The sequence below is a fragment of the Procambarus clarkii genome, chromosome 32 (genome assembly GCF_040958095.1).
Source record: "Procambarus clarkii isolate CNS0578487 chromosome 32, FALCON_Pclarkii_2.0, whole genome shotgun sequence".
Lineage (NCBI taxonomy): Eukaryota > Metazoa > Arthropoda > Malacostraca > Decapoda > Cambaridae > Procambarus > Procambarus clarkii.
The window spans coordinates 21,777,972-21,801,326 of NC_091181.1; the positions used below are offsets into that span (position 1 = coordinate 21,777,972).

The 23,355-nt window shown below is 49.2% G+C and overlaps 1 protein-coding gene across 5 annotated transcripts in view; it reads left to right on the forward strand.

Annotated features, from left to right (window-relative positions):
* The window catches only part of LOC123759477 (uncharacterized), a 143,511-nt gene that overhangs the window by 118,089 nt on the left and 2,067 nt on the right, over window positions 1-23,355 (forward strand). For all 5 annotated transcript variants that reach the window (XM_069335015.1, XM_069335012.1, XM_069335016.1 and 2 more), the window contains exon 10: window positions 17,067-17,218. In XM_069335015.1, the coding sequence (XP_069191116.1) occupies window positions 17,067-17,218 (152 nt within the window). The remainder of the gene's footprint in view (window positions 1-17,066; window positions 17,219-23,355) is intronic.

Sequence of the window (23,355 nt, forward strand, 5' to 3'; positions counted from 1 at the left end):
CTCGCATGATACCTTCCTATAATAATACTTAAACGCTTTATTTGGTCACGCTAGGTGGGCTAAATTCTTTGATCTCCATTATCTGGATTCTACTCCTCCTGACGATTTCTCCCTCCTTAAACACATTGTTGATTCAGTAAATGCCTGTTACTTTTAACTCCACCAGTTACAGTACACGTGTCGTCGCTGCTCCTTCTCAGGATGCAGCTACTCGCTTAGCCGCTTTGTCTTGCATTGGAGAGACCCCTCGGGTCTCGGTTGAATGCCAGTGTTGGCACTGTTCTCCTCCCACACCATGTAGCAACTGGTGTTCGGGACCTCAAAGATTGCCATGAGGATATTAAACATATCCTCGAAGCCCAAGGCCATTCTGTCCTGGTGGACACGTTTACTCGACCCCCCTCGTGGTCGTCGCCGTTAGACCCTTCGAGTTGTAAAAATCACCTTTTATATTAGGCCCCTTCCGCCCTCTATTATTCTTGCTGGCGCCAGATTCTCCATTCAGGAGTACATTTCGTCTCCTAGACTTTGCAATAAGTGTTGGAAGTTCGTACACGGTGTCCTTAAATGCACCAGTATTGTGCATCTATGCACCATGTGTGGGTACGATAGTCATTAAAAGTCCGAGTACACTTCTCCCCAGGTTTGCTGCCTCAATTGCGGTGAGGCCCACCCTACCTTCTCTCGATCGTGTATTCACTACAAACTCGAGGAAGCCGTCCTCAACTTGAACCACCGTGATAGTCTGTCTTTTCCTGAAGCGAGAGGCCAAGTTCGTCGTCTCACCCCTTTCGCGGGCGTATCTTACGCTCGGGTGTTGCGTTCTACCTCTCCTCGTCCTTCCCACCTTCCTCAGTCTCACAACCGTTTCCAGGCCTTAAACCCGACCTCACCCACCACCTCCTCTCCAATTCCTTTGCCTCCTGTTCCGGAAGGTCTCCCTCCTGGTTCTCCATCTGGGGTTTCCCCCATTCCTACCCAGTCTACCATATCTCCTTTGTCTTCTTCCCCATCTCCCCCCACTCTTTCTTCCCGACCAGTTTCTTGACCCTCCACGCCACCTGTCTGTCCAGGCTGATATCCATCATCCTTCCAGCAATCTTCGTGTTGTTTGCTCCCGTTCCTCTTCTCCTGCTTAGACCATTGAGTCTGTTGCCCAGTACGTTGTTACTGGAACGCCTGTCTCTTCGATTCAGAAACGTTAGCCTGGCTCCTCTCCTCCTTCCTCTCCAGCGTGTAAGAAGGCTTCGCTTTCTTCCTCGCCCCCTCCCTCTGACTCTTGTCACTACGTCCTCTCCCATTTCAGTGGTCGCACCCCCCTGTCCCGGATATGGAGGTTTCTTTCGCCCCCCAATTCCCTCTCGGTTGTTGCCCTTGCCGAGGTGCACTCCCTGATTTCTGCGCCCCCTCCTCCAGCTGTCCTTGCCTGCCCCTCTCCGTTGTCTCCTCCTCCAGACCCCATCAGTCTGCCTCTGGTCTGTCCTCTCACTCCCTTCCCACTATATTTACTAAGTTTACCCATGCCTCCTAATCCTGATTTTGCTGACCCTCCTGCTGATCTTGACCCTGATCCTGAGATTCATTAATAAACTGTGTTCTTCTTTCTGTTTATTTCTTTGTTGTTCTGTTACTGTCCTTTCTCATTGATAATGTCTATGCTTCAGTGGAATATTCGTGAATTTTATGCCAACTTAAGTGAACTCCAACTTCTAATTACACAGTTTTCACCGCTTTGTGTTTGTCTCCAGGAACCAATGCTTTGTGCTCGTCCTGGTCACTTTCCTGGTTATTCCTTTCTTTCTCCCTCCCCCAGCTCTTGCTGGGACCCATAACTCTACTGCTCTCTTAATTCGTTCTGATGTTCCCTTCGTCCCTCTACTTTTTCAGTCACCTATCCATTGTTCTGCTGCCCGGGTTTTTGTGAGTAAATGGTATACAGTCTGTTCCATTCATCTCCCCCCCCCCCTCCCCAAATGACCCGCTTTCCCTTCCTGATCTTAAGCACCTCCTGGACTCCTTGCCAGCGCCGGTGGTCCTTTTGGGTGATTTCAACTGTCGACATTCCCTCTGAGGTGATGTTCTGACAAACATCCGAGGCAGTCTTCTCGAACCGTTCTTCCTCGCTTCTTCTCTATCTCTTCTGAATTCTGGTGAGCCCATTCATATGGACTCTTGAACTTACACCCTTTCCTGTTTTGATCTTTCTCTCTGCTCGTCGTCCCTTTACTTAGATTTCACGTGGCAGGTTCTTGATGACCTCCATAACAGTGATCATTTCCCCATCCTCGTTTCCTTTTTCTCGTTACACCCTCCCGTCTCCTTCCTTTGGTAGCAGTTTGCCAAGGCTGACTGGAGCCTATTCACCCTCCGTGCTGCTACTCTCTGACCTCTCCCCTCTGCTCTTCCTCGAGCCCTCCTTCTTTTTTATGACTGTCTTCAACGTTGCCCTCCGCTCTATTCCTCGCTCTTCCTCCCGGGGCACACGGAAGTGCGTTCCCTGGTGGAATGCGGACTTTGCACGGGCTGTCAGCTGTAAGCGTGCAGCCTGGAAGAACCACCACCGCCGGCAGACGACTGATTCTTTTATTTTGTTTCGGAAGGCAAGTGCGGTGGCCAGTAGGACCATCTGTACAACTGAATGTAAGAGTTGGAAATCTTATGTTTCCACCAATACGTCCGATATTCCTCTGCTGCAGATCTGGAAGATGATCCGCAAGATTGCGGGCAAGTTCATTCCAGATGTCTCGCCGGTTTTCCAACTCCGTGGAACTCTTATGGCGGATCCAGCAAAGGTCACGACCGAACTGGATTCCCACTTTTCTTCTGTTAGCTCTGGTTCTCATCTTCCTCAGTCCTTCCCTCTTTGTTAGCCTGTTCTTGAATCTTATCCTTTAGATTTCCACACTCCTCTTCTCCTTCCCTATAACGATCCTTTCTCTGTTTCTGAACTTCAGTCTGCCCTGGCCCTCTGCGGATCTACGGCAGCGAGCTCGGATGACGTTCATTATGAGATGCTTCGCCATCTCCCTCCGTGCATGTCTCAGTATTTACCGAGTCTGTATAACCAGGTCTGCGAGTCGTCGTCTGTCCCTGAGGACTGGCTCGATGCCGTTGTACTCCCTATTCAGAAACCAGGGTCTCTCGGTACGTCCCCTAACGACTTCCGCCCTATTGCTCTCACGAGTTGTGTTTGCAAGCTCTTTGAGCGTATGGTAAAAGTCCGTCTAATGTGGTTCTTGGAACACCATCACCACCTCTCTTTCTCAATTTGGTTTTCGCAAGTGCCGCAGCACGACTGATGTCCTAGTGAACTTGGAGGTCTATATTTGTACTGCTTTTGCTGCGAAGACCTCCGTTGTTGCTGTCCTTTTTGACCTGGAAAAGGCTTATGACACGACTTGGAGATACCATATTCTGTCCCAACTTCGTTCTTTTGGCCTTCGTGGTAATCTCCCTCTCTTCCTTTAAAGCTTTCTCTCTCGTCGTGCCTTTCGAGTCAGGCTTGGTACCACTCTCTCTGCCTCTTTTCGGTAGTATGAAGGAGAGCCCCAAGGTAGTGTTCTGAGTACTACTCTTTTTCTGGTTGCCCTCAATGGTCTTCTTTCCTCCCTTCCTTCTGGCCTCTACTCCACTCTTTATGTTGACGATCTTACTCTTTGCTGTCGGGGTGATAATTCGCCTCTCCTTCAACGCCGGCTTCATCTTGCGATTGATGCCGTGTCATCTTGGGCCACCAATCATGGCTTCAAGTTCTCTACTACTAAGACTTGTGCCATGACTTTTACTCGGAAGCGGGATGTTCTTCGTCCCTCTTTGTCACTTAATGGTCATCCCCTTGAGTACAAAGATTCCACGAAGCTTTTGGGGTTATTCTTTGACATTCGTTTGTCGTGGTCGCCCCATGTTTCTTACCTCCGTGTTGAATGCTCTAAGACCCTTAACCTATTCAAGGTTTTGTCCCATACTTCTTGGGGGAGAGGATAGGCGCACGCTCCTCTTTTTGCATTCCTCTCTCGTCCTGTCTAAACTTGATTATTGGTTGCCCTGCATACTCGTCTGCTTCTTCTTCTACTCTTCGCCGTCTAGATGCTTTGCACCATACTGGGTTGCACCTCAGCTCTGGTGCTTTTGGTTCAACTCCTATCCTCAGCTTCTACGCTGACACTGGCTTTCTGTCTCTCCAGGATCGCCGTGATCGCTACAGTCTTCGCTATCTTGCGCGATCCTTACAGCATCCTCACTCTCTCCTCTATCGTGCTTTGACTTTTACCCCTCCTGTGGTTTCTGTTCCTCTTCACCACCTTCCTCTTTCTGTCCGTTTGTCTCGCTTAAAAGTTTCTCTTTCGGTTCGTATTACAAATGTTTCTCCTTGTATTGTTCCATCCTTGCCCCCGTGGAGGGTCCCCCTTCCCAAATTTTGTACTTCTTTGACCTGCATCACTAAAGCTTTTACCCCTCCTACAGTTCTGAAACGTCTCTTCCTTGAGCACTTTTCTTCTCACTCCCACTCCGTTCCCATCTTCACCGATGGGTCTAAGTCTGCTGACGGTGTGGGCTACTCTGTTGTTTTTCCTGACCACACTTACATGTGTCGCCTTCCTCTGGAGGCTAGCATCTTCACAGCAGAACTTTATGCTATTCTCTATGCTCTTCGTCGTCTTCTTTCCCGGTGTCAATCCTCCTTTGTGGTGGTAGTTTACTCACGTAGTGCCCTCATGGCTTGAGGGGTCCTTTAATCTGGTTCACCCGGTGGTCGAGATACAACATTGGCTGTTTCTTATCTCTAGTAAATTCAAGTCGGTTGCGTTTTGTTGGGTTCCCAGCCATGTTGGTGTCTCTTTAAATGAGCGTGTTGATGCTGCCACTCGGGAAGCTATCCGCACTTGTCCCATCTCCCGTAAAGGTATTCCTTATTCTGACTTTTACCCAGTTATTCATGCCTCCATCCTTGCCCGCTGGCGGTTGTCTGTCTTCTGTTATTGGTAACAAACTGCGTACTCTTAAGAGTCGTGTGCCCCAGTGGCCTTCCTCCTGCCACCGTAACCGGCAGTGGGAAAAGGCTCTGGCTAGGTTACGTATTGGCCATACCCGTTTAACTCAGTCACTTAATTAAGCGCCGCCCTGCTCCTTATTGTCCAAATTGTATTGTCCCTCTTACGGTCGTGCATATCCTTGTTGAATGTCCTGACTTCCAGGACAATCGTGTATCTTGTTTTCCGACCGTCCCCTGGGTCACTTCTCCCTCAATAGAATTCTTGGCGACTCGGATACTTTTGATATCGATTGCTTATACAGTTCTATTTTCGTATTGGCATCCTTGGTGATATTTAGCGCCCTCTGATTATCTCGCACATTTGATGGTGCTACGTAGCCTTCCTGGTTTGGGGCCTTCTATTGATAATTACTTACTTGTACATACCAGTACTAATAATGAGAAGATTTGGACATTGACTAATTTGGCCAGGGGACGAGGGGACACCTCGTCCCCTGGCACGGCTGTCTCTCTAGTTGTGACTACTGCACCTTTTAACCCCTCCCTCTCTGGGGGTTCTCAACGCCATTCTCGACACGGCCGCACTCGCTCGATTCCTTCCCTTACTGATGCGTATCCGGCCTTCTTTGGTTTCGTTTCATAGACCAAATACTTTGATCACCTCCCTCTTGATTCTGCGCCTCCTGTCGATTTCTCCCTTCATAGGCACCTTGTTGATTCCGTAGATGCCTCTGTTACTTTCCACCCCACCCGTCTCGGTGCACGTGTCATTGCTGCTGCTTTTCAGGATGCAGCCACCGGCTTGGCCGCCTTGTCCTGCCTTGGCGAGACCCCTGTTAGTCTCCAAGAACGCTCAGTTGAATGCCAGTGTTGGCACTATTCTCCTTCTACCCCATGTTCCTACCGGTGTTCGGAATATCCAGGAATGCCACGAAGATATTCGTCATATCCTCGATGCCCAGGGCCATTCTGTCCTCCAGGTAAACTCGTTTTCTCGTCCCCCTCGTGGTCGTCGCCGTTAACCCTTTGGGGTGGTGAAGATTATCTTTGATGGTAGGACCCTTCCGTCCTCTGTCATTCTTGCTGGTGCCAGGTGCTCCGTCCAGGAGTACATTCCCTCTCCTCGACTCTGTAATAAGTGCTGGAGGTTTGGGCATGGTGCCCTCCGCTGCTCTGGAATGTCTCTCTCTGTCCTTTGTGTGGGAGCGAAGATCACTCCAAGTCGGAGTGCACTTCTCCCCAGGCTCGCTGCCTCAATTGCGGTGAGGCCCACTCTACCTTCTCCCATGTGTGTGTAGATTGCAAGCTTGAGGCAGCCGTCCTCAACTTGAAGCACTGGGCGCGTTTTTCTTTTCCTGAGGCAAGACGCCAGGTTTGCCGGCTCCCGCCTTATGCTAACATCTCATATGCTCGCGTGTTGTGCTCTTCCTCTCCTCGTCCTTCCCACCTTCCTCAGACTCAAAACCGTTTCCAGGCCTTGGACCCTGATACGCCCACTGCCCTCTCCTCTGTTCCCTTGAGTTCTATCCCGAAGGATCCCTCTCCTGGTCCTCTGTCTGGGGTTCTCCTTCTTTCTGCCCGGTCTGTCATGTCTCCTGTGTCTTCTTCCTCGTCTCCCTCCGATCCTCCATCCCATCCTTCTCCTCCGTCTATTGGCTCTCCACACCGCCTGTCGGTACGGGCTGATGTCCGTCACTCTCCCAACGGCCGTCGTGTATGCTCTCTTTCAGCTTCTCCTGTTGAGATGGTGAAATCCGTTGCACAGTACGTAGTTGCTGAGACACCTGTCTCTTTGAGTCAGAAGCGTAAGCCTGGCTCCTCTCCTTCCTCCTCCCCGGCGGGTAAAAAAGCTTAGCTTTCTTCCTCGCTAACAACTTCTGACACTCTCGCTCCGTCCCCCTCCTGTTTCGGTGGTTACGCCCCCTGTTCCTGCAATGGAGGTCTCTTTGGCCCCCGCTTCCCTCTCGGTAAGTGCCCTTGCTGAAGTGCTTCCCCTTGTTTCTGTCCCTCCTGCTGCTGTCCTTGACCCCTCGGTTATACCCCCCGTCCCCTCTTCCTCCTACAGACCCTCCTCATCCGCCCCAGGTCGGTCCTCTAGCTACCTTCCCTCCTTCTTTACTCAGTTTACCCATGCCCCCCTAACCCTGACTTCGCTGACCCTGACCCTGATCCTGCACTTCTTTAACGTGCTGTATTCCTTTTTCGCCTTTGTTTCTTCGTTGTTCTCTGTTGCTGTCCTTCCTCTTCCCATCGTCGTTTATTCTTCAATTGAACGTTCGTGGTTATTATGTTCGTGTTCGTGCCTATTTCCTTGAACTCCAACTTCTTCTTTTTGCGGTTTCCCCCCTTTGTGTCTGTATTCAGGAGCCGATGCTTGGTGCTCGTCCTGGTCGCTTTCGTGGCTATTCCTTTCTCTCACCCCTCCCCCCCCAGCTGTTGCTAAGCCTCCTAACTCTTCTGCTCTCTTGATTCGCTCTGATATTCCCTTTGTCCCCTTACTTTTTCCTTCGCCTCTCCATTGTTCTGCTACTCGTATCTTTGAAGATATGGTACACCGTTTGTTCCATTTATCTCCCCCCGAGTGTCCTGCTTTCTCTTCCCGATCTGAAACACCTACTGGACTCCTTGCCGTAGCCTGTGCTCCTGCTAGGTGATTTCAATTGTCATCATTCCCTTTGGCGTGATGTTCTGACGAACACCCGGGGTCGCCTTCTTGAGCCCTTCATCTTCTCTTCTACCCTGTCTCTTGAAATCTGGTGAGCCAACGCATTTGAACTCTCTGCCTCGCACTCTTCCCTGTCTTGATCTTTTTCTTTGCTCGTCTTCTCATTAGTTAGATTTCACGTGGCAGGTTCTTGATGACCTCCATGGCAGTGACCATTTCCCCATCCTTGTTATCTTTTTCTCTTTTCACCCTCCCTTTTCCTTCCCTTGGTGGCAATTTGCTAAGGCGGACTGGAACCTATTTACCCTCAGTGCTGCTCTCTCTGACCCCTCTCTCGCTCTCCTCCTCCTCTTTCATGACACCGTCTTAGACGCTGCCCTCCGCTCTATTCCTTGCTCTTCCTCTCGGAGCATACGGAAGTGTGTTCCCTGGTGGAACGTCCACTGTAAGCGTGCAGCCTGGAAGAGACAACGCCGCCGGCAGACGGCCGATTCTTCTCTTTTATTTCGGAAGGCGAGTGCGATGGCCCGTAGGGCCATCCATAAGGCTAAACGGGAATGTTAGGCGTCTTATGTCTCCTCCATTACCTCCGAAACTCATGTGCCACACATCTGGAAGCGTATCCGCAAGATAGCAGGTAAGTTCGTTCCCGATGTCTCGCCGGTCCTTCACCTCCATGGTACTCTTGTGGCGGACCCGTTGCAGGTCGCTTCTGAACTGGGTTACCACTTTTCTTCCGTTAGGTCTGGTTGTAATCTTCCGCAATCTTTCCTTCTTCATAAACCTGTCCTTGAATTTTGTTCTTTGGATTTCTGTACTCGTCTTCGACTTCCCTATAACGATCCCTTCTTTCTCTGAACTTCGGTCTGCCCTGGCCCTCTGCGGTTCTACGGCGACGGGCTCCAATGGCATTCATTATGAGATGCTTCGCCATCGCCCTCCATGCACTTCTCGGTATTTACTGAGTCTGTATAATCGGATCTGGGAGTAGTCGTCAGTCCCTGAGGAATAGCTCGATGCCGTTTTCCTCCCTGTTCGCAAACCGGGGTCTCTGGGAACATCCCCTAAGGACTTTCGTCCTATTGCCCTTACGAGTTGTCTGCAAACTCTTTGAATGTATGGTTATCATTGGTCTCGTGTAGTTCTTAGAACACCATCGCCACCTCTTCCCTTCTCAATTTGGTTTTCGCAAGTGCCGCAGCACATCAGATGTCCTGGTGAACTTGGTGGTCTATATTCGTACTGCTTTTGCTGCGAAGACTTCCGTTGTTGCCGTCTTTTTTGACCTGAAAAAGGCTTACGACACCACTAGGCGATATCATATTTTATCCCAGCTTCATTTTCTTCTTTTGTCCTTCGTCGTCATCTCCCTCTCTTTCTCCACAGCTTCCCCTATCATCGCTCCTTTCCGGCGAGGCTTGGTACCACACTCTCTGCCTCTTTTCAGCAATACGAAGGTGTGCCCCAGGGTAGTGTTCTGAGCACTACTATTTTTCTGGTTGCCCTCAATGGTCTTCTTTACTCTCTTCCTTCAGGCGTCTTCTTCGCTCCTTATGTCGATGATCTTACCTTTTGCTGCCTGGGTGCCTCTCCTTCAACGCCGGCTTCAACTTACGATTGATGCCGTGTCGTCTTGAGCCACCGATCATGGCTTCAGGTTCTGTACATCTAAGACTTGTGCTATGACTTTTACTCGGAAGCATGTCGTTGTTCGTCCTTCTGTGTCGCTTTATGGTCACCCCGTTGTGTAAAAGGATTCCGCTAAGCATTTGGAGTTGATTTTTGACACTCATTTGTCTTGGTCACCCCATATCTCGTACCTCTGTGTTGAATGCTCTAAGGCTCTTACTCCTCCTTCGGGTATTGTCCCATACTTCTTGGGGAGCGGATAGGCGTGCACTACTACCTTTGCATTCCTCTCTCGTCCTGTCTAAGCTCGATTATGGTTGCCCTGCTTACCCGTCTGCTGCTCCTTCTACTCTTCTCCCTGTTGATGCTTTGCACCATACTTCCCCTTCCCCTCACTGTCTGGCCCGTTGTCGCCGTGAGGTGGCTTGGTGGGCAGCTGCCAAAGTGTGATGCTCCATGGGTCAGTCCTCTGTCCTTTTGCAGCCTTATGCTCCTGCTGCTGCCTTTACCAATTTTGCCACACCCCTTTTCCTTTCCCTCGTGTTTCATTCTTCTCCCCCTCTCTTCTCCTATCTAATTTTCATTTCCCGCCGACCTTTTGCCTGTTTTGATTATTCTTTCGACATTTTGTTTTGACGCTCGGGTGTTTGAGGAGGCATACTCTTGCACCCGTAGAACTATAGTACCCAACGTCTTGAGCGAGGGGACCCTGGTATTGTCAATCCTCCTTTCGTCATTGAACCCGTTCTCGACGGACTCACGGTTCTTAAGGTGGCGTTTGTGGGGCGTATACTCACGATGTACCCCTGGGGGGGTCCCGGCAAGATCAACGATAGCTTCTTGTTAGGTGGCCTGCCTCTAATTGTGGCTCCATGGTGGGTTTGGGGGCACATTCGTGAATGAAAGTTTTTCCTCGTTTTCGTGGCAGATAATGTTTCCCTTGTGCCTTTTCAGGCTCGTGGGGTGGGCAACCAAGCCCCCGAGTCGGACTGTGTTGGAAGACCAGGCCCTGTAGCCCCTACTGCATAGGGCCCTAACCCCCCGACTACTACCCTCAGCTCCCCTTCCTCCTATGCAGTAGGGTCGAGTTCCCAGCCCTCAGTGGTGACCACCTCGTCCCCTGGCACGGCTCCGTCTCATTGTGTCTACTGCGCATTTTACCCCCTCTCTCTGTGGGGGTTCTGAACGCCGTCCCCGCCACGGCCGCTCTTGCACGATCCCTTCCCCTAATAATACAACGCCTTGTTTTGTCCAGCTACGTGGGCTAAATACTTTGATCTGGACTCTACTCCTGACGATTTCTCCCTCCATCAACACCTTGTTGATTCAGTAGATTCCTCTGTTACTTTTAACTCCACCATTTACAGTATGCATGTCGTCGCTGCTCCTTCTCAGGATGCAGCTACTAGCTTAGCCGTTTTGTCCTGCATTGGAGAGACCATTGTTCGGGTCTCCAAAAACGCTCGGTTAAATGCCAGTGTTGGTACTGTTCTCCTCCCACACCATATTGCAACTGGTGTTCGAGACCTCAAAGATTGCCATGAGGATATTAAACATATCCTCGAAGCCCAAGGCCATTCTGTCTTCCAGGTGGACACGTTTAATCTACCCCCTCGTTTTATTCGCCGTCAGCCCCTTCGAGTTATATAAATCACCTTTGAAAGCAGGGCCCTTCCGCCCTCTAATATTCTTGCTAGTGCCAGATGCTCCGTTCAGAAGTACATGCCCTCCTGAATGCAACACGGTCGCGTGTTGCGTTCTACCTCTCCTCGTCCTTCTCGTCTTCCTCAGTCTCACAACCGTTTCCAGGCCTTAAACCCGACCACACCCACCACCTCCTCCCCTATTCCTTTGCCTCCTTTCCCGGAAGGTCTCCCTCCTGGTTCTCCATCTGAGGTTTCCCCCCTTCCTACCCAGTCCACCATATCTCCTTTGTCTTCTTCCCCATCTCCCCCCACTCTTTCTTCCCGACGCTCCCCCCAGTCTCTTGATCCTCCATGCCACCTGTCTCTCCAGGCTGATATCCAACATCCTCCCAGCAATCTTCGTGTTGTTTGCTCCCGTTCCTCTTCTCCTGCTGAGACCATCGAGTCTGTCGCCCGGTACGTTGTTACTCGCACGTCTGTTTCTTCGACTCGGAAATGTAAGCCTGGCTCCTCTCCTTCTTCCTCTACAGCGGGTAAGGTTTCACTTTCTCCCTCTGACTCTGTCACAACATCTCCTATTTCAGTGGTCGAAACCCCCCCCCCCCCCTGTCCCAGATATGGAGGTTTCTTTCGCCCCCGATTCACTCTCGGTTGTTGCCCTTGCTGAGGTGCACTCCCTGATTTCTGCCCACCTTCCTTCCAGCTGTCCATGCCTGCCCCTCTCAGTTATCTCCTCCTCCTTCGGACCCCGTCAGTCCACCTCTGGTCTGTTCTCTCGCTCTCTTCTCTCTATTTTTACTAAGTTTATCCATGGCCCCTAGCCCTGATTTTGCTGACCCTGCTCCTCATCCTGACCCTGATCCTAAAAATCTTTAATAAACTGTTCTTCTTTACCTTTATTTCTTTCTTGTTCTTTGTTACTGTAATTTCTCTGATAATGTCTATTCTTCAGTGGAATATTCGTGGATTTTATGCCAACTTCCATGAACTCCAACTTCTAATTACACAGTTTTCATCACTTTGTGTTTGTCTCCAGGAACCAATGCTTGGTGCTCGTCCTGGTCACTTTCCTGGTTATTCCTTTCTTTCTCCCTCCCCCAGCTCTTGCTGAGGACCATAACTCTACTTCTCTCAATTCGATCTGATATTCCCTTCGTCCCTTTACTTCTTCCGTCACCTATCCATTGTTCTGCTGCCCGGGTTTTTGTGGGTAAATGGTATGCAGTCTGTTCTATTTATCTCCCCTCAAATGTTCCGCTTTCCCTTCCTGATCTTAAGCACCTCCTGGACTCCTTGCCAGAGCCGTTGGTCCTTTTGGGTGATTTCAACTGTCAACATTCCCTCTGGGGTGATGTTCTGACAAACACCCAAGGCCGTTTTCTCGAACCATTCATCCTCGCTTATTCTCTATCTCTTCTGAATTCTGGTGAGCCCACTCATGTGGAGTCTCGAACTCGCACCCTTTCCTGTCTTGATCTTTCTCTCTGTTCGTCGTCCCTTTACTTAGATATCACGTGGCAGGTTCTTGACCTCCATAAGTGATCATTTCCCAATCCTCGTTTCCTTTTTCTCTTTCCACTGTACCCTCTCCTTCCCTAGGTGGCAGTTTGCCAAGGCTGACTGGAACCTATTCACCCTCCGTGCTACTCAATCTGACCTCTCCTCTCTGCCTCTTCCTCGCGCCCTCCTTCTTTTTTATGACACTGTCTTCAACGCTGCCCACCGCTTTACTCCTCGCTCTTCCTCCCAGGGCACACGGAAGTGCGTTCCCTGGTGGAATGTGGACTGTGCTTGGGCTGTCCGCTGTAAGCGTGCACCCTGGAAGAAACACCGACGCCGGCAGACGACTGATTCTTTCATTGTTTTGGAAGGCAAGTGCGGTGGCCCATAGGACCATCCGTACAGCTAAACGTGAGAGTTGGAGATCTTATGTTTCCACCATTACGTCCGATACTCCTCTGCTGCAGATCTGGAAGATGATCCGCGAGATTGCGTTCAACTTCGTTCCAGATGTCTCGCCGGTTCTCCACCTCCGTGGTACTCTTGTGGTAGATCCAGTGAAGGTCGCGACCGAACTGGATTCCCACTTTTCTTCTGTTAGCTCTGGTTCTCATCTTCCTCAATTTTTCGTTCCTTCGTAAGCCTGTTCTTTAATCTTATCCTTTAGATTTCCACACTCATCTCCGCCTTCCCTATAACGACCCTTTCTCTCATTCTGAACTTCAGTCTGCTCTGGCCCTCTGCGGATCTAATGCATCGGGCTCGGATGACGTTCATTTTGAGATGCTTCACCATCTCCCTCCGTGCACGTCTCAGTATTTACCGAGTCTGTATAACTAGGTCTGGGAGTCGTCGTCCGTCCCTGAGGACTGGCTCGATGCCGTTGTACTCCCCATTTGGAAACCAGGGTCTCTCGGAACGTCCCCTAAGGACTTCCGCCCTCTTGCTCTCACAAGTTGTTTGCAAACTCTTTGCGCGAGTGGTAAATGTTCATCTGATGTGGTTCTTGGAACACCATCACCAACTCTCTCCTCCTCAATTTGTTTTTCGCAAGTGCCGCAGCACGACTGATGTCCTGGTGAACTTGGAGGTCTATATTCGTACTGCTTTTGCTGCGAAGACCTCCGTTGTTGCTGTCCTTTTTGACCTGTAAAAGGCTTATGACACAACTTGGAGATACCATATTCTGTCCCAACTTCGTTCGTTTGGCCTTCGTGGTAATCTCCCTCTCTTCTTTCAAAGCTTTCTCTCTCGTCGTGCCTTTCGAGTCAGGCTTGGTACCCCACTCTCTGCCTTTTTTCGGCAGTATCAAGGTGTGCCCCAAGGTAGTATTCTGAGTACTACTCTTTTTCTGGTTGCCCTCAATGGTCTTCTTTCCTCCCTTCTGGCATCTTCTCCGCTTTTTATGTTGACGATCTTACTCTTTGCTGTCAGGGTGATGATTCGCCTCTCCTTCAACGACGGCTTCAACTTGCGATTGATGCCGTGTCATCTTGGGCCACCGATCATGGCTTAAAGTTCTCTACTACTAAGACTTGTGCCGTGACTTTTACTCGGAAGCGGGTCGTTCTTCATCCCTCTTTGTCACTTTATGGTCATCCCCTTGAGTACAAAGATTCCACGAAGCTTTTGGGGTTATTTTTTGACACTCGTTTGTCTCTTGGACAAACATCCAAACGTTTGACACTCTTGTCAACGGACGACATGTCTCTTACATCCGTATTGAATGTTCTAAGGCCCTTAACCTACTTAAGGTTTCATCCCATACTTCTTGGGGAGCAGATACACACGCTCCTCTATTTGCATTCCTTTCTCGTCCTGTCTAAACTCGATTATGGTTGCCCTGCATACTCTTATGCTTCTCCTTCGACTCTTCGCCGTCTTAATCCCTTGCACCATACTGGGTTGCACCTCAGCTCTGGTGCTTTTCGTTCTACTCCTACCCTCAGCTTGTACGCTGACACTGGCTTTGTCTCTCCAGGACCGCCATGATCGCTACAGTCTACTCTATCTTGCGCGATCCTTACCGGATCTTGACTCTCGCCTCTATCGTGCTTTTACCCCTCCTGTAGTTCCTGTTCCTCTTCACCACCTTCCTCTTTCTGTCCGTTTGTCTCGCTTACAAGATTCTCTTTCGGTTCGTATTACCAATGTTTCTCCTTGTATTGTTCCATCCTTGCCCCCGTGGAGGGTCCCCATTCTCAAATTTTGTACTTCTCTGACCTGCATCACTAAAGCTTTTACCCCTTCTACAGTTCTGAAACGCCTCTTCCTTGAGCACTTTTCTTCTCACTCCCACTCCGTTCCCATCTTCACCGATGGGTCTAAGTCTGCTGACGGTATGGGCTACTCCGTTGTTTTTCCTGACCACACACATGTGTAGCCTTCCTCCGGAGGCCAGCATCTTCACAGAAGAACTTTATGCTATTCTCTATGTTCTTTGTCTCCTGCTTTCCCAGTGTCAATCCTCCTTTGTGGTGATTGTTGACTCTCGTAGTGCCCTCATTGCTTTAGGGTCCTTTAATCCGGTCCACCCAGTGGTCATCGAGATTCAGCATTGGCTATTTCTTATCTCCCGTAAATTTAAGTCAGTTGCGTTTTGCTGGGTTCCCAGCCATGTTGGTGTCTCTTTAAATGAGCGTGCAGATGCGGCTGCTAAGGAAGCTATCCGCACTTGTCCCATCTCCCGTAAAGGTATTCCTTATTCCGACTTCTACCCAGTTATTCATGCCTCCATCCTTGCACGCTGGCAGAGTGGTTGGTCTTCTTTTTTTGGTAACAAACTGCGTACTCTTAGGAGTCGTGTGTCCCTGTGACTTTCCTCCTGCCACCGTAACCGGTGGAGGGAAACGGCTCTGGCTAGGTTACGTTGGCAATTCCCGTTTAACTCACGGTCACTTGATGGAGCGCCGCCCTGCTCCTTATTGTCCTAGTTGCATTGTCCCAAGTACGGTCGTGCATGTCCTTCTTGAATGTCCTGACTTCCAGGACGAGCGTGTCTTGTTTTCCGACCGTTCCCTACGGTCACTTGTCCCTCGATAGAATTCTTGGCGACTCGGATACTATTGATATCGTTCGCCTTATGCGTTTTTGTTCTCGTATTGGCATCCTTGGTGATATTTTGCGCCCTCTGATTATTTCGCACTTTGGTGGTGCTACATAGCCCTCCCGGTTTGGTGCCTTCTTTTGATAATTACCTTACCTTTGCGCCCTCTGATTATCCTGCACATTTGGTGGTGCTACATAGCCTTCCCGGTTTGGTGCCTTCTATTGATTATTAATTAGTTCTAGTCTGACGCAACGCTCGAATGCGTTTTGTAATAACTTATTACATTTTCAAAGACTAGTTTGCACACACAACTGTAACCTGAAAACACAAAACAGAGTTTTACTTATGCTAACACTAAACGTCTTATCCATCTTATATACTCGCACTGGGTGAGGTGATATGGTGCAGCAGTTTTGGATGAGGTGAGCAAACACAAGACGGAACACGGAACAATGGGTATTAATTTATCAGTCTCCGTGGTGTAGTGGTAAGACACTCGCCTGGCGTTCCGCGAGCGCTATGTCATGGGTTCGTATCCTGGCCGGGGAGGATTTACTGGGCGCAACTCCTTAACTGTAGCCTCTGTTTAACGCAACAGTAAAATGTGTACTTGGATGAAAAAACGATTCTTCGTGGCAGGGGATCGTATTCCAGGGACCTGCCCGAAACGCTACGCGTACTAGTGGCTGTACAAGAATGTAGCAACTCTTGTATATATCTCAAAAAAAAAAAAAAAAAAAAAATGGATATACGAGAGCATATGAACGGAAGTAACTGCAAAGGGCCTATTGGCCCATACTTCCTCTTGATGCTTCTATATTGGTACGGAGTCTTGAAGTGTAGTGCCGTGTTGTTTTGATGTGTAGTGCCTCACAGATGTCGAGCCTAGGCTCGACATCTGTGAGGCACTACACATCAAAAAGTCATCACCATCAATTAACAGCCAATTAATGCACAACTACATTGTACCCACTTAGACTCCGTACCAATATATATATATATATATATATATATATATATATATATATATATATATATATATATATATATATATATATATATATAATATATATATATATATATATATATATATATATATATATATATATATATATATATATATATATATATACACACACAAGACATTGACGTCTCAGGGTTATACCTCACATGACGTACTATTTACATTGCTTATAAAACAAAAAGAGCTCGAAACAATATGCACCTAACCTAATTAGTACTTAATCATACAACATCCTAACAAATCGCACTTGTAATGCCCTTCACCGATGTTGAAACCACTGCAAGCGTCCACGCTCTGTCATTTATTGAAGATTGCATGCTTGTGTGTGTCAATACATGTCCAGTGTGTCCTTGTATCTTGCTTACCCCTGTAGATATTGGAGATTTATGTAATTCCCTAAACAGGCCCATCGATCCCTACTGGTGCAAGCGGTTAGACACGGTTCCTTCACCTCGTCCTCATATCACTCCAAAGTGATGTATAGTCGTATTGATTCAACATTTTCTCCTCGTATATAATCCACTAAGTTAGTTAATTTAGATGGTGTGACTGCCTTACAGGGCTGGTGAAAGCAAGCAGCAGGTCCCCTGTGGCGCTCTCACCGGTGATCGAGCAAAGCGACTCTTCGGACGACATCTACGACCCTGACGACGATTCTGACGACTACTCCGACCTGGAAGAGTCTCCCTACGTCTTTGGAAGTCTCGCCACAGTGAGTCGAGTCGCTTTTTTTGGATTCATTGAGTTTATGTATGTTTACACGTAACAAACGTAACCGTACGTATTTAGTTTATAAGTCATAGTTTAATGATTTTTAATTTATTTATAGTAAATTTATTATAGCAGTCAGTTTGTTGGCAGTGTAGTGAAGTGTCTCAAGCTGGATCTCGACTGTAATGCTTCACACTTGATCAAATACTTTGCTTTGAACATGAAATCCGCACGTCTTTTAGAAACAGAAAATGTTGTATTGTTCTCTACCTAGACCTTAAAGGACCTTTTGATAGCATTCCTCATATTTGTCTATTGGCAAATCTTGCATGTTTAGGCATACAGGGAAGATTACTTCTATTGCCACAATCCTATCCTACGAACGGGACCACCAAAGTCTGTATACAGGGCGTGTTTTCAGATAAGTCCAATTCGAACAGGTGTCCCACAAGGCTCCATTCTAAGCCCAACCCATTTTGCTGCCACCTTAGCCGATTTACCTAATGCTCGCCCCGTTCAACTCTCAGCGTCTGCTGGCGATTTAACATTGTATTATTCAATGTCCTATTACAATCTCAACAATGCAAACAGCATGACCACCTCATTCCTTGGGCACAATAATGGGGTCTCCAAGTTAGTACTACTAATACCTGTTTTCAGATCTTCACTAAAAAAAATACTTAGTCATCTACCTACCCTCACAATACACAACACATTCATCCAACATGCTTAGGAACATAAATATCTTGGCATGCACTTCGACTCGCCCTTACTTACCTAGACAGCACACATTCAACATTTTAAAAACCCTCCCCATCCGGCCCGTTGGGCCCGTGAGGAGGCTTGGTGGACGGCTGCCTGAGTGGGACAGTCCTCTGTCCTTTTGTGGCCTTATGCTACTACTGCTGTCTTCTCCAATTGTGCCGGATTGCTTTTCCTTTTCCTTATGTATCGTTTTCTCACCCCCCCCCCCCCTTATCTCCTATCTGCTTGTCGTTTCCTGCCAACCTTATGCTTGTTTTGGTTATACTTTTGGACTACTTCAAATTTGACGCCCGGGTGCTTGAGGAGGCATACTCTTGAACCCGTAGAACTGTAGTACCCAACGTCGAGAGCGAGGGGGAACCTTTTATTGTCAATCCCCCTTTCGTCACTGAACTCGATCTCGATGGACTGACGGTTCTTAAGGTGGCGTTTGTGGGGCGTATACTTACAATGCACCCCTAGGGGGCCCCCGGCATGATCGGCGATAGCTTCTTGTTGGGTGTCCTTCCTCTAATTGTGGCTCCATGGTGAGTATGGGGGCACATTCGTTAATGTTTTTCTATTCGTCCATATATCTAATTCTCTTCCTCTTCTACCTTCTCAGGCTCGTGGGGTGGGCGACCAAGCCCCCGAGTCAGACCGTGTTGGAAGTCCGGGCTCTGTAGCCACTGCTGCATTGAGCCCCGACCTTGCTCCTTTTAAATACTGCTCTCGGCTCCCCTCCCTCCTCTGTTGCTGAGTCGACCCCAAAGCCTCTATTGGTGACCACCTCGTCCCCTGGCACGGCTCAGTCTCTAGTTGTGATTACCGCTCCTTTCAACACCTCTCTGGGGGTTCTTAATGCTGTCCTCGACACGGCCGCACTCGCTCGATTCCTTCCTGTACTGATGCATATCAGGTCTCGTTTGGTCCCGCTTCGTGGGCCAAATACTTTGATCTCCTCCATCTTGATTCTGCGCCTCCTGACGATTTCTCCCTCCATAGGCACATTGTTGATTCCGTAGATGCCCTCTTACTTTCCACCCCACCCGTCTCAATACAAGTGTCGTTGCAGCTCCTTCTCAAGATGCAGCCACCCGCTTGGCTACCTTGTCCAGTCTTGGTGAGACCCCTGTTCGAGTCTCCAAGAACGCTCGGTTGAATGCCAGTGTTGGCACTATTCTCCTCCCACCCCATGTTGCTAACGTTGTTCGGAATCTCCAGGACTGCCACGAAGATATTCGTCATATCCTCGATGCCCAGGGTCATTCTGTCCTCCAGATTGACTCGTTTACTCGTCCCCCTTGTGGTCGTCGCCGTCACCCCCTTCGGGTTGTGACGATTACCTTTGATGATGGTAGGACCCTTCCGTCCTCTGTCATTGTTGCTGGTGCCAGGTGCTCCGTCCAGGAGTACATTTCCTCTCCTCGGCTCTGTAATAAGTGCTTCAGGTTTGGGCATGGTACCCTCCGGTGCTCTGGTACTGTCTCTCTTTTCTTTGTGTGGGGGCGAAAGTCACTCTAAGTCGGAGTGCACTTCTCCCCAGATTCGCTGCCTCAATTGCAGTGAGGCCTACCCTACTTTCTCCCGTGAGTGTATACATTACAAGCCTGAGGCAGCCGTCCTCAACTTGAAGCACATGGAGCGTTTGTCTTTTCCTGAGGCGAGGCGCCAGGTTTCCCGGCTCCCACCTTATGCTAACGTCTCTTATGCTCGCATGTTGCGCTCTAACTCTCCTCGTCCTTCCCACCTTCATCAGACTCACAACCGTTTCCAGGCCTTGGAGCCCTGACGCGCCCACCCCCCCCCCCCTCCTCTGTTCCTTTGAGTTCTGTTCAGAAGGATCCCCCTCCTGGTCCTCTGTCTGGGGTTCCCCTTCTTTCTGCCCTTTGTCATGTCTCCTGTGTCTTCTTCCTCGTCTCCCTCCGATCTCCTTCCCGTCCTTATCCTCCGTCTATTGACTCTCCATGCTGCCTATCAGTATGGGTTGATGTCCAATGCTCTCCCAACGATCGTCTTGTATGCTGTCGTTCTGCATTGTCTGTTGAGACGCTAGAATTGCTTAATACGTTGCTTAGTTCGTACTTGCTGGGACGCCTGTCTCTGAGTCAGAAGCGTAAGCCTGGCTGCTCCTCGTTCCTCTCCTTCCTACCACGGCGGGTAAAATTGCTTCGCTCTCTTCCTCGCCCCCTACCTCTGATACTCTCGATCCGTCCTCTCCCGTTTCGGTGGTCACGCCCCTTGTTCCTTTTATGGAGGTCTCCTTGGCCCCCCTGCTTCCCTCTCGGTTGCTACCCTTGCTGAGGTGCATTCCCTGGTTTCTGCCCCTACTGCTGCCCTCCTTGACCTTCGGTTATCCCCCCTTCTTCCTCCTCCGGACCCTACTCGTTCACCCCTGGTCGGTCCTCGAGCTCCCTTCCCTCCTTTACTCAGTTTACCCATGTCCCTTAACCCTGACTTCGCTGACCCTAACCCTGATTCTACGCTTCTTTAAAGTGATGTGTTCCCTTTTCACCTTTGTTTCTTCGTTGTTCTCTGTTGCTTTCCTTTCTCTTCTCGTCGATGTCTATTCGTCAATGGAACGTTCGAGGTTATTACGCCAATTTCCTTGAATTCCAACTTATGATTTCACGGTTTTTGCCCCCTTGTGTCTGTCACCAAGAGCCGATGCTTGGTGCTCGTCCTGGTTGCTTTCGTGCCTAGTCCTTTCTCTCCCCCCCCTTCCCCCAGCAATTGCTGGGGCTCCTAACTCTTCTGCTCTCTTGATTCGCTCTGATGTTCCCTTTGTCCCCTTACTTTTTCCTTTGCCTCTCCATTGTTCTGCTGCTCGTATCTATGAGGATATGGTACACCGTTTGTTCCATTTATCTCCCCCCCGAGTGTACCGTCTTTTCTTCCCAAAATTAAACACTTACTGGACTTTTTGATGGAGCCTGTTCTCTTGCTAGGTGATTTAAATTGTCGTCATTCCCTTTGGGGTGATGTTCTGACGAACACCCGGGGTCGCCTACTTGAGCCGTTCATCCTCTTTTCTTCCCTGTCTCTTCTGAATTCTGGTGAGGCCACGCATTTTGACTCTCGGATTCGCACCCTTTCCTGTCTTGATCTTTCTCTTTGCTCGTCTTCTCTTTACTTAGATTTCACGTGGCAGGTTCTTGATGACCTCCATGGCAGTGACCATTTCCCCATCTTTGTTAACTTATTCTCTTTACACCCTCCCCTCTCCTTCCCTAGGTGGCAGTTTGCTAAGGCAGACTGGAACCTATTTTCCCTAAGTGCTGCTCTCTCTGACCTCTCCCTTCAGCCTCTCCCTCGCTCTCTCTGACCTCTCCCTTCAGCCTCTCCCTCGCTCTCTCTGACCTCTCCCTTCAGCCTCTCCCTCGCTCTCTCCTCCTCTTTCATGACAGCGCTGCCCTCCGCTCTATTCCTCGCTCTTCCTCTCGGGGACCACGGAAGTGCGTTCCCTGCTGGAATGCAGACTGTGCTCGGGCTGTCCGCTGTAAGAGTGCAGTCTGGAAGAGACAGGCAGACCGCCGATTCTTTCATTTTATTTTAGGCGAGTACAGCTAAACGAGAATGTTGGGCGTCTTATGTCTCCAATTATGTCCGAAACTCCTCTGCCGCAGATCTGGAAGAGTATCCGTAAGATAGCGGGTAAGTTAGTTCCCGACGTCTCTCCGGGCCTTCACGTCCGTGGTACTCTTGTGGCAGACCCGTTGCAGGTCGCTACAGAACTGGGTTCCCACTTTTCTATTGTTAGCTCTGGTTTTCATCTTCCCCAATCTTCCCTTCTTCGTAAACCTTGAATCTTGTCCTTTAGATTTCTGCACTCATCTTCGACTTCCCTATAACGATCCCTTCTCCCTCTCTCTCTCTCTCTGAACTTCGGTCTGCCCTGGCTCTCTGCGGTTCTGCGATGGCGGGCTCTGATGGCATTCATTATTAGATGCTTTGCCATCTCTCTCCATGCATATCTCATTATTTACCGCGTCTGTATAATCAGATCTGTGAGCCATCGTCAGTCCCTGAGGACTGGCTCGATGCCGTTGTCCTCCCTGTTCGCAAACCGGGGTCTCTTGAAACATCCCGCAAAAACTTTCGCCCTATTGCCCTCACAGGTTGTGTCTGCAAACTCTATGAACGTATGGTTAACGTTCGTCTAATGTAGTTCTTAAAAAACCATCACCACCTCTCCCTTTCTCAATTTGGTTTGCGCAAGTGCCGCAGAACAACAGATGTCCTGGTGAAATTGGAGGTCTATATCCGTACTGTTTTGCTGTGAAGACCTCCGATGTTGCCGAATTTTTTTTACCTGGAAAATGCTTACGACAGAACTTGACGATATCACATTCTATCTCAACTTCGATCTTTTGGGCTTCGTGGTCATCTGCCTCTTTCTCCGCAGCTTCCTCTCTCGTCTTTCCTTTCGGGTGAGGCTTGGTACCGCTCTCTCTGCCTCTTTTTCAGCAATACAAAGGTTTGCCCAAGGGTATTGTTCTCAGCACTACCCTTTTTCTGGTTTCCCTCAATGGTCTCTTCCTTGGTCTTCCCTCAATTTCCTCTCTTCATTCAGGCATCTTCTCCACTCTCTGTCGACGATCTTACCCTTTGCTGTCAGGGTGATGATTCGCCTCTCCTTCAACGCCGGCTTCAACTTGCGATTGATGCCGTATAGTCTTGGGCCACCGATCATGGCTTCAAGTTATCTACGTCTAAAACTTATGCTATGACTTTTACTCGGCAGCGTGTCGTTCTTCGTCCTTCTTTGTCTCTTTATGGTCACCCCATTGTGTACAATGATTCCGCAAAGCTTTTGGGGTTGATTTTTGACGCTCATTTGTCTTGGTCGCCCCACATCTATTACATCCGTGTTGAATGCTCTAAGGCCCTTACCCTCTTTTGGGTATTGTCCCATACTTCTTTGGGAGTGGATAGGCACACTTTACATTCCTCTCTCGTCCAGTCTAAGCTGGATTATGGTTACCCTGCTTACTCGTCTGCTTCTCCTTCTACTCTTCGCTGTCTTGATGCTTTGCACTATAGGGTTGTGCATTAGTTCTGGTGCCTTTCGTTCGCCTCCCATTTACAGCTTGTATGTTGATACTGGCTTCCTGTCTCTCCAGGACCGCCATGATCGCTCCTGTCTTCGCTATCTTGCGCGGTCCTTGCAACATCCGTTCTCTCGCCCCTTTCGTGCTTTAATTTTTGCCCCTCCTGCGGTTCCTGTTTCTCTTCACAACCTCCCTCTTTCTATCCAGTTATCTCGCTTACAGGATTCTCTTTCAGTTCGTATTTCTAATATTTCTCCTCGTGTTCCTTCTTTGCCCCATGGAGAGTCCCCCTTCCGCAGTTTTGTAAATGCTTAACCCGCATCACTAAAGCTTTTACTCCTCC